The sequence below is a fragment of the Plasmopara halstedii genome (genome assembly GCF_900000015.1).
Source record: "Plasmopara halstedii genome assembly, contig: Scaffold_3120, whole genome shotgun sequence".
NCBI lineage: Eukaryota > Oomycota > Peronosporomycetes > Peronosporales > Peronosporaceae > Plasmopara > Plasmopara halstedii.
Window position 1 is genome coordinate 1,162,061 of NW_020190023.1, and position 11,683 is coordinate 1,173,743.

At 45.6% G+C, this 11,683-nt stretch overlaps 1 protein-coding gene across 1 annotated transcript; it reads left to right on the forward strand.

Annotated features, from left to right (window-relative positions):
• Positions 1-7,732: 7,732 nt before the first annotated feature.
• Positions 7,733-9,244, forward strand: PHALS_07775 (major facilitator superfamily; the record flags this gene model as incomplete). The annotated part of the gene is made up of 1 exon (XM_024721303.1): positions 7,733-9,244. One exon carries the CDS (start codon positions 7,733-7,735, stop codon positions 9,242-9,244), a length of 1,512 nt encoding a protein of 503 aa, XP_024586415.1.
• Between the last annotated feature and the right edge of the window lie 2,439 nt (positions 9,245-11,683).

Here is an 11,683-nt window from a genome sequence, read left to right on the forward strand (position 1 = left end):
TTTTAGTAAGGCGAGAACTGGTGGACAATTTCATTGCCATAATTACATTTGATTCTTGCCTCAGAAGCGGTAAAGGTTGCTATCTTCATGCAGGCTTTGCAAACGTGATTTTGCACCTAAACTAACTCATTCGATGAAGCGTTGGGCGTAATATGATGTGGAGCACACTTTTTGTGCCGCGAAGGTAGAACGGTGTGCTGGGATAAAGCTTCAGAAGCGTAGCAGAAGCAATGACTATCAGCCATGCTGAGGAGGAAGAGATCAGTTGACTGCTTAGCGACACCGTGGTTCCGCGGATGTGTAAACTGTGGTATTACAAAGCATTTGCACCCCACACACCCTGTTTTTCTCGACTGAGAGGTACAAAGGAACGAGCTCCCACGCAAGAACATCCAACGAACACCTCGCGGTCAAACGTCGAGTCCCGGTATTTATACTTTCTGATCAACAATGAAGCGATCAATTGAACAAGACAACATGAAAGAGCGTTCGTTGCCTAAACGGCAAGGAATGCCTACCGAACTTTTTGAGGTTTCCTTCATTCTAAACCAAAACGGAGACAAGAGGTTCTACATGGAACGTTTCCTTTGTTGGCGTCGTGTTACTAACCGTGATGACCCGACCCAGCCCATAGCAGCTAGACTCTTTGCGGGCATTGTTCGCTACGAGAACGAGAACAAATTGGACGATCTGCTTCGTGAGTCGGCGCTGGCAGGACTTCCAGTCACGCCCGAGTATAACCAAGCTCTGGTCGTCGTAGTGGTGCCCCAAGCAACACTAAAAGCGATCTTCGTAGCTACGGACCACGTCAGTGGCATTAGACGCTTAGGCCTAACGAGGTTCCCACGAATCGATAGCCGCGCCACCGAACTCTGTAGAAGCGCGTATGGTTTAAATGCTGCTTTCCACGACGACGATTGGTCGACCCTCGTGAGCGACAATCGCCTCAACCACCCAACAACGCTCTCCACGAGAGTCTATAGCGGTGCTGGGGTTGAATGTGAGAACGATTGATCGACTTTGGAGGTAGAAGAGCGCTCATCGCGGGCAATTTTAGGCATTGTAGCAGCGTAACTCGACGCTTGTATATCGCTGCGAGAGCCTTTCGGACATTGTTGCAGCGCAAAACGTGAAACTCGAGATGGTTTCGCCCAATGTTCGGTTTTGGAGCCCGATTTGAACTACGATTTCAACAGGTTCTATTATCCGGAAGGATGGCTCGCGAACACCTGTTGCGCTTTATTGAAGAGGCAGTTTCTGTTCTCGGATATTCCGTGGAGAGTACCATTCTCGCCTTCAAGCGTTGGAATCAGTAAAAGAGCAATTCTTCGATGTCCTTTAACGCTTGCGCGTCGAGAAGAATCTCCAGGGTGAAGAGTTGGAAGCTCTTTGTGTATAAATGAAGAAAGTTTATCAACAGCTCGATCATTGACCAAAGATAGAGTAGGTTCGGCAGATCTACTCGGAAGATACGGCTTTAGCTTATCTACATGAAATGTGCGATGTAGGCGTATGCGTGTAGGGATTGCTAATGTATACGCATCACCATCGCATTTCAACACCTTGAACGGTTCAACAAATCTTGGTAAAAGCCTTTTGCTTCCCAAGTGAGCCACTGCATGATCAGGCAGATTTGTCCTGCTAAGAAGTACAAGATCATTTAGCTAATCTCCATTCTTGTTCTTCCTTCTCTGCTTGTTCTTTTTGCAGATTTCGAGCTTTAGCAATTGCGTCTCGAGCAAACCAAACAACGGCTTGTCTCTTCGCAATAATGTCATCGACGAGGGTGTACGGAGTTTGAATTTCAGAAGTTTGAACGTCAACGTGAAAACTATCCAGTAGAAGAGACTACCCACTTCTAAAGAGAGAGATACGTCGGTCTCGTCACCAGTACAGATCCCCATGTAGTAACCAGCATCTTGCATCTCACAAATTATTTGTGAATTCATACAAGAAATCACGTATGCATTTGGAATTACTATACTGTAATCTTCATTTATAAATCCCCTCAATGCATACAGAAGGTATATAAATATACCTTCATGTAATGAGCCCATTTCAGAAAAGCACGAGTCACGGATCGATTGGAAGTCGAATCAGGTAGATTCCACGCACTTTTTTTCCTGAAGCATTGATGAGTCCTGGCCGATTTCATCAGAAGCGCTTTTGGTGCGGGCACGAAATTGTGGTAGCTTCTGTGTCGGACCCGAGATTTTCAAAATGGGTTGCAATGATTTTGCCTGGTCCCAATGTGCAAAATAAGTTAAATGAAGCCACAATTCCGGTAACGTTGATTGCTAAAAACGATGTGCTGCAGAACAGCATGATCGGTTGCACTTTGTTCGATTATTAACGTCGGTGAGAGCCAGCGATTTTTTTCCACTACTGAAAGTATCCCTAGCGGGACGCCCCGGAAGGGTCCAATCATATCCTAGCGACGTTCCATAATCTCGTGTCGCAGCTGACCAGGCTACAGCATGTGATCCACAATCAATTATGCCGCTCTGTTACCCCATAGTAGTAAGGAGTACGGTAAGTCGGATAAGCGAGCCAAATTGAACACACTCGAGCAGGGTCCAAGTATGTGCGTTTGAATATATACTTTCCAACATATACACGTGTAGATTTGGCGGCGGTACGTACACTCGTCAAATGATGATGTAATACATACAGCGTATGGGGAATACGTAACATGAGTTGCGCTACTAAAAACTTTGACATTAGGAAGTTTGAGACACAGATGTCGCTTTACCAAAGCGCGCAGCCGCACCCCTGCACCGATATGCTTTATTCCAAGGCTCGCTGTATTACAAAACTGACGCGCACGACACTCAGCATGTAGTGGTGCCTCACGATGAGAGCCTGAGTCCAGATTAAAACTATACGAGGCGTATCATACCCCCCACTTCAGAAGGAAAGGACCTACTGCTCGAAAAGTGATATGTATGGCGGCTCAAAATGTGTAAGGGTAAATGAGTCAGCGAGTTTCTTTTCTCGTTGTATGCGGCGGCACATTTGGCCAGCCTGCCGGTCCTGGCAGAGTGCCGTCTGTTCATAAGTATGGACGTGTTTTTTCTCAGAAGACGCATCCTATAACACCGGCATCGTGGTATTTGTGGAGCATCTGAGTGAATGGGTTCCTTTCGCTGCTGCCAGCAATGATTCAACCAAGCCGTACCCAAAATATTTCGCCATAATGGATTATCATCGAATCGACAGGTTACTTCTTGCTTGACAACGAAGTTTTGGCAAACAGTGTTAAATTTCTCGTCACCATATTGGATATGTAAGCTGCCGACCGTATACAGCCACATGGTCAGATGAAATTCGTGAATCGCGTTGCGGAAAGTATTCTCAAAGGCTCTTGCGCGGATATAAGAACAAGTTGCTTCTACTCATAGAATTTTTGCTAAATAACAGAGTACATACCTCTTCATGCTTGACCCCATTTTACATAAATGGATTGGTAAAAATCCGGATGATTTTGCCAAAACCACGAACCTGCTTAGGTTTCAGTGGTGAAACGGCTGTCAACCTCGGTAAACCTGCTGATTTTAGCTTGGCTACACTTCGTTGCAAAATCAGTGAGTTTATTTTAATGAGATAAAACGTCATGCGCAAAGTGCGCGATGCTATGGCTAAGAGCCGTATAAATAAAAGCAACGTCCAAGTGCCAGAGTTAGGCAAAACTCACACCAATATGTTGTCAGGCGAAATGCACTCTACCTTTCGAAACATGCAGTATCTGCGGTCTACAAGACTAACTTTCAACCGTGTTACAGCGGACCACTCACGGTCGTAGCGACAACAGGGATTCAGTCGTACGCTGGACACCCAATGAGAATGCAAAACGTTTTGTGCTATATATTCCTTTTCGGCCTGTGCCTACATTTGTAGTGAGTGGTTTCTTCGGTTGACCCAGCCCTACTACCCTGTTCTACATGGGCTGGTTGAAGCGTTACGATGGTCGTCCTACAAACCGGTCAGACGAGAAGAGCTCTGCTGTAGACGTAGCGACGTGTATACCATTTCCTGTAGCTGATTACTCTCTGCATGTAACCATCGTTGCACTTATGAATCGCGGGAGATACCTCAACTTAGGCAGTGTGATGGTGGAGCTCAGAAAGTTTTTCCGAAATGTGGCTCACCTTGACCCCACCGTGCGCTGCAACTCTTGAAGAGAATCGACGTTTCACCACAACCAAGAGAGATCACGAAAGCTTTCCGCCTGCGCTGCTTGAAAAAGTAAAGGTTCGGTGGACCGTCTGTGTACAAGTACCATGGCGAAGTGAAAGGAATATCCTCAGATAGAAATTTAGTGGTCCAATAAGGCAAGAGTGCCCCCCCGGCTCTGTTGCCGCTTACGACTTAGCGCACACTTGGCCTTTATCAACCTTAAAAAACAGAGTCGCCCGTCACAGCGCTTATCACTATTGAGAAACAATCGACCGTGCCGTAAACAGCCATCTTGGTCGGTAGCTATAAAAGCTGTCTGATGGAGTCGAGCGGCTTATGAAGATCAGGAATTTGAGGTCATCAGCTACCACCTCGACGTCTCCGTCGTGATTTGTACTATGCGAGTCAAGCATGAGACGACACAAGGCAGACGTCTTTTTCGCTGATCATTCTTATGAAGCCTTTAGATGGGTGTGACGGTGGTCTTTCTGAACCCATTTCACGAAATGAGCCTGATGCGCCTCGATAATTTTCGCTTACTTCGAGAATTCAAGGTAAATTTCTCATGGATCGTATGCTACTCTAAGCGTCAAGGATAATCCTGGCGAGTAATCAGCTGAGGTTTGAGAAACACAGGATGACTTTCTTGCACTCGACTCACTCTTTGTGTGAGCGGAAAGCCCGCACGCGTAGGCGCGTAAGGGCTACGTTCCATCACAGCTGATGGTAAAAAACCGTTATAAGCGTGATGATTTGGGCAAAAGTCGGCGTGCCTAGGCTGAGCGCAGTGACCACCCTTTCTTAGGGGGATGGCTAGGCCGTGTATTGCCGCTGAGTGCGGAGTTGGTAGGTCATATAGTGACTGGGATAAGTCTCATCCGAGGACACCTCATTATCTTCACCGATAATTCTTTAGTGCAGCACTCGCGAAAATCACACCTTTTGTTTAGCGATTTGATTCGGTGCACAGGAGATCATCCGGCGCAAGTAAGCTCTGAAGAGCAGACACGGTAAAGTTTAGTGAATGGAGTGTACTTCCAGGCGCAGTTGCTGCCCGTGGAGCGGTCATTATTGCCCAGTGTTTGAAAGCTACGAAGCTTGTATGAACCCCGATGTAATCCACATCTTAGTGGGGAACGTGTAAGTGGGCAAGCACTGTATTCTTTAATGTGGTCAATTGTATTTACAATACATTGGTGTAATTGTGAATATTCGTAATTATCAGATTATCCACGTCCGAAAAAAATGACACTTCTGCTATCAGAGGCATTTAAATGTATATATTTAGTATGTGTTTCAGTATAATTTAGCCTGAAAACACGACTGTTGACATAGCAGAGCAAACTTAAACTCTTAATTACGATGGAGGCTTTCCTTGTAGAAGCACAATAGTGTGCGTTTACTTTATTGGACTCTAGAAGTCAAACTTTTTCCTGCGCAAAATCCACGGCATCTTTGTCGCAGTTGGCCACCAGTACACGTAATGTACAGAATAATGTACCATGCCGTATGTCTTTTCTCTACTGAGTTGGCCACCCATGAGGACATCAATGTGCCCTTACCATGCGCAGATGATGGTTTTGTGCGAAGGGCGGAACCGCAAGCTGTTTTGAAACTATTTACCTAGTTTGCTATATTAGGATCAATCAATACAAGGTATACTCGTCTTTCTGTATGCAGTCATCTTTATTGCTCGATGTGCCCAGGTGATACACAGACCTATCCCTCACAGAATTCCATCATCTTCATAGGTGCAGACAGATACTCCTGTTTTTATGCGGAATGTGAACTTCGTGCCATTCTCTAAAATTGTACTGTACGACAGATTACACAATATTACGGTACATACCAAATTACAGTTAGCAGATATTCGGGGCGGAGGACATATCACAAACCGATACATTCGCCTCCACATGTGCAGCTGTCTGTTAAATAGATAATACTCATTGTGCATTTTGTCTGCCTTATAATACTCATCGAGCACTTTGCCTGCACAACCATACCACAATGACATGTTTACTTATTGCATGAAAAAGAAGTGAGGAGGAATTCATAAGTATATATTTGTCTTGCATACAGTAAATAACGCTGGAAAGCTTTATGGTTGGTTATCCACTCTTTCTTCGATAGGGATCTTGTATATTCTTCTACTCCAACATGCGGTAGCCTCCAAATCTTGCCTTGTTGTAGTATAGGGCTCCGGCTCAATTTTGGCGAACATCCAATTGTAGGGTAATATCATATGGCACGATTTAAATCTCTTAAAATTGTAGGATTCATGTACAAAAATGTCCTATTTTAAAAGAGAAATTACTAAGCTAGTTAGTCAATTCTTACTCAGCGGTTATGATGACAATATAAATATCGAGACTTTTGTATAGCCAGGTTGTTTACAGTTATAGGCGAGTTTACTAATCAGGTCAGATCTCCACTTAAATCATCTTTGGCGTAATACAATACCAATTACACACAAGATTACGTCATATCCACTCTCTGTTGATAGTTTATACCATTTTGCTACCTGGCAAACATTGAATTTCACATCTAAAATCCTGTATGAAGACGAAATCTCTTGATGTATTGCGTACTCAGAACGTTTTCCATCGTTATTCAAGGAGAAGCTCAGCTGAAACAAATACAAAAGAATGATACTTTAAGTGTTCGAGTACGACTAGCATGCTTTTTACCGAGGGTCATCTGTGCCCTGTTGACTCACAGATCCTTGTCCGTTTTCTTCATCGGGAGTTGTGAAATCGTTAAGAGGTCCCTTCCTTATCAATTGTGTCATGCACGAACAATCGTTGCCTTGAAGAAGTTTATGGCTCATGTTTGATAAGAGGAATGTTCGAGATGACCCAGCAAGCTTTTACCATTATATTCTACAATTGAGCAGCCATCCTTTAAAGAAAGCGTAATAGCTTTGATATACGACCATAATGATGTATTAATTGACAAGGAAGCCGCTAAAACGGGGCCCTACTTTATGCATAGTGCTCACAATGCGAATACCTTTGAGGTACGTTGCGTGTGGAAGTTGTGGCCAACGATACTGTTTGTCCTCATACGATGAGAAATCCTAGAGGATAAGCTAGTTTAGTAGCCTTATTTAGATCTCCTCCCAACTGATGTTGCCTCAACTCTGTGAATTCCTTCCTATTTCCTGCTAGTCGCTCGATCCGCTGCGATCAAACGGCATCTTGTTCTCTGCAGCTTTCACCGGTGACCTTCGCTCGCTTACCTTCGGTTTCTACGGTAACAAAGGACATCATATTAGAATTATCGTATATGTATCAACTACTGTACAAAAAGAATCGAGTAGATTGTTAGATTTGAAAAACGTACAGAGCGCATGTAGAAAATCGTAGTAGTCCCATCCATAAGAAAATAAATTTATCTGGTGATAAAAGCAGCGCAGTAGACAGTCGAACACCAAAGATGCCAAAAGCGCAGGTCACGCAGACGACAGCGACACTAATGAGCTCGATTCACACTTCCAGTTTGCAATTTGTACCCTGGCCCGGAGCTTCCATTTTTTTATCATCTTTGTCTCAAACTTATGCTCAGGCTCAAATTTTCACGCTGGTACCTGCTCGTTGCAGCTTTTTTGGTGGAATTCTGTCTTGGTTCAATTTACGCGTGGTCGGTGCTTAATCAACCCATCGACTTGGCTTTCTACGGCGATGCCCAAAAGGGCCGTGCAGTGAACGCATTTTATATTAGCATGGGTGTTTTAGGAACGGCAACAGCAGCTTTGGGACCCTTAGTTGAGCGCAAGGGACCCCGTTGGTCTGTGTCCATTGGGTCGACATTGTTCTTAGTAGGTCACCTTGTCACGGCTCTTGGAGTCTACTTTGCGTCCATAGCTTTGGTTTATATTGGTTACGGTGTAATAACCGGGCTCGGTATTGGTTTGTGCACTATATCACCTGTTTCGGCACTTCAAAAGTGGTTTCCCGACTATCGAGGCACTGCCGCCGGATTCGCTACTGCTGGTGCCGGTGCTGGATCTGTCATGTGGAGTAAAGTGTTTTTACCCACCATTGATTCTGTCGGCCTAGGCTGGATGTTTGTTCTGATCGGCTCTATCATAAGCGCTACAATGTTCGCTACACTCGTAGTCCTTCGAGACCCACCACGTGACTACACGGTAAACGGTCGCGATATTCATGGTAACCGTATTGAAGAAAGAGAGGCGTTGGAGGATCAGGGAGACGATATCTATACGATGTATCATACACCCAAGAGTGGAGACCAGTCGGAAGCTGCTGAATTCGGCTATACTCCTATTGAGTCAATGACGCTCAAGGAGGCCATTCTCTCCACCGACTACATCTTCATGTATTTCACATTTTTCGCCAACCAACTTTTCGGTATCATCGTGGTGTCTCGCTTGTCTAACATGTGCACTGACATTTTTAAGAAGAGCGCAAGTACAGCTTCCGACATGGTTTCTATTAACAGTGCATTTAACTGCTGTGGTCGTCTTGCATTCTCAGTCATTTCGGACTTACTCGTTCTAATTTTCAGCGTCGAAAAGACATACGCACGCAAGATGGTGTATTTCTTCACCCTTGGTGCACAGATTATTTTGATAGGAATGTTACCCACAGTCATTCGCCAAGAAAGTTTCACATCGTTCGTCATCGAGATTTTCGTGCTTACAAGCTGCTTTGGTGGTGGCCTTGGCACGATCCCAGCGCTTATTGCCGACATGTATGGACCATACAATGTCGGACCACTGCACGGTATAATCATTACGTCCGTATCATTTGCTGCAGTTGTGGGCGGCATCACCTTCAACAAAGCATACAATGGCAAGATTGCCGACGGAATGAGCGTCGACGAGGCTTACATCGATAACTTTCAGGTCATTCTCGTTATCGTGTGCATTGGATTCGTGATGCTTTTTTTCGTGCGCACAGATGTGAAAGACCGCTTTGAGCCAGGCTATCACTACTCGTTGTGCGGTAAGCGTATTATCAGTATCGCGCCAAGGGAATATAAAGCCAGTGGACACACTGGAACGGTCCAATCGGACTCAACTTGTGAAATCTCCGAAAATATATGAAATTGCTTTATCCAGCTTCCAACTTATGTAAAAATGATCCTCATAGTGTAGGAGAAAATGTGGCATGGCTGCATATCGAATTTAACAGCCACATTTTTCTAACTCCTTAGAAATGTGGCTGTAAAGCCACGAACTTTATATAAAGCAAATAATCATTCTACGCAGTGAAATTATGTGAATGATGATCCATCCACAAAAAGGTTCACTAGTATAATATCCGAAGCCGCCATATCACAAAGACTGCAATATACTTCATTCTGGTACAATTCTGGAGTTCGTGAAGGTAATGCCACCTTTGTAATTTTTGCAGCGAAGGCAGTCATTGGACACCGTCTGCTTTGGTCTTAAAAGGCATGGACCGAGTCTGAAGGCAGCGCTGTGATAAACTCCTCTAATGTGGCTGGTATCGCGAACGAATAACAAGACTGATTCGCTGCTCGTCAGGGCGCGGCTTTCCGAGAAAGTCAAGAAAGTCATGACAGTATGGGTGCGAGGCTGCTATTGGCAAAGTCGGTAACGACAGTTACTAACGATGCTGTTTTTAATGTTGACGATTTATGTGGTACTCTCGATGAGATTGAGATTAAACTTAACGGGTACATGGCTACGGCGGAACTCCCACACAAAACGTCGGCAATGCCTAGTGTAACGGGGTTTAACGTGCCCTGGTATGAAGGTTGTAGGTCACACAAGATGGTGTGACTACACAATGTTTGGTTAAACAACAAGTCAATACGTGGCTGGAACAGCCAGAAGTTATGCATATAATAAGGATTTACTATACAGTTAACAAAATCTCTAGATTTAGATATAGGCGGCTTTGCCGCAAATAAAACCGAATATAGCATAAATGTAAACGGAAGAGTTTATTAGCCTTGATGTAAGGTTGTAGTAACTCTTGGAGTAAGTGGATCGCGATCCGCTACACTCGTTCTTGTTCTAAGATTAGAACGAAGGTCACCAAGCTTTCTTTAAGCGAAAGAGCTACGACAGCCCCGCCGCACTCAATAACACTCATCGACAATCTATACCTGAGTCGTTACGACTGACCCTCTTTAAGGATGAAGCAGTTCCCCAGGGCATGGAGGACGGGCTTAAAAAAATAATGTCTCTGCATGACCTTGAGGCCGTGCAACACTCGCTTCGCAAGGACCTGAAGCGATCAACGCGCGCCTAGAGACGTTTTTAAGCAATAAAAATGCACTGCTAGAGCATCTGGAGCAGAAGATGTCGGCGTCAACGGCGTCCATGACGACACCGTCGACACTCCTCTAGCCCAAGCCGCTCATGGTTAGTTTTAAAACCTTTGAGGGCAAGGATGGAGAGAGTTTATGCTTTGGGTGAGTGAGAGCGAGGCGGTCATGGCGTCCGCCATGCTCCAGACCGAGCAACAGCGCGTAGCGCTAGCTACCTTCAAGCTCGTTGGTCGAGCGCGAGAATGGGCACTGACGTTCGGCACTTCAGTCGAAGCGGCGTTCCATCCTGAATGGAGCTAAAGCTGCAGCTTACCCGAGTGTTCTCACCGCCTAACCAGGCCATGTCGCGTGCGATGATTGGCCTGTAAGATGAGCCATTTTGCTTAAACGTGCGACAAAAACCACCACACCTGTGTTGCCCGCCGAGTCCTTCGGCAGGCCAAACACAAAGTCCATACTCATGATCTGCTAACACCCGGAGGGCACCGGTAAGCTGACCAGCGGCACCGCCGCATTCGAAGAGGGTTTTACTCTTTGACATGTCTCGTATATACGCACATATGTGTCCGTCCATTTGTACAGCTTGGGCCACCAGTAGTGGCAACTCACAGAGCTGTACGTCTTCTCACGACCAAGATGACAAGTAAATGGGGTGTCGTGGGCCTTAAAAAGGATACGGTACTTTGAATTCTAATCGTGAGGAACCATAATTTGTGGCGTATACGCCAAATGGTGCTATACAGCAACCCCTGATTCAACGAATATCGGTGTAACCGCGCGCGCGATCGCGACGTCAACTTCTTGTCCGAGTTTCCAAACTTCTTGCTCTCGCGAGCCCATAGCAGCGCTACGCATATATAAATCACCCGCGGATGCGGCGAGGATCAAACCCGTCACTGGCGACGTCACCGTCGTGACACGATCAAGCTCATAATACGTCTGCGTGACAACACATCAGCCAAAGCATTTCCCCTCGAAGTTATATTCTGCGAAGAAGGAGAGCCACCTGGCCATCCTCTGCAAGAGGTGAGGCGACTGAGTTGCAATGCGTAGTGACGCATGATCACAAACGGCTTCGGGGTCAGCAGGTAGACCCTAAACTTGACAAGTGCATACTTCATCGCAAGTAATTTCTTGTCGTGGACTGGGTAGTTCTTCTTCGCAGCCTCCAGCTGGCGAGATTCTAACGCGATCACCCGATCTCGCCCTTCGGCGTCTGTTTGCAGCAGTGCACAGCCGATGG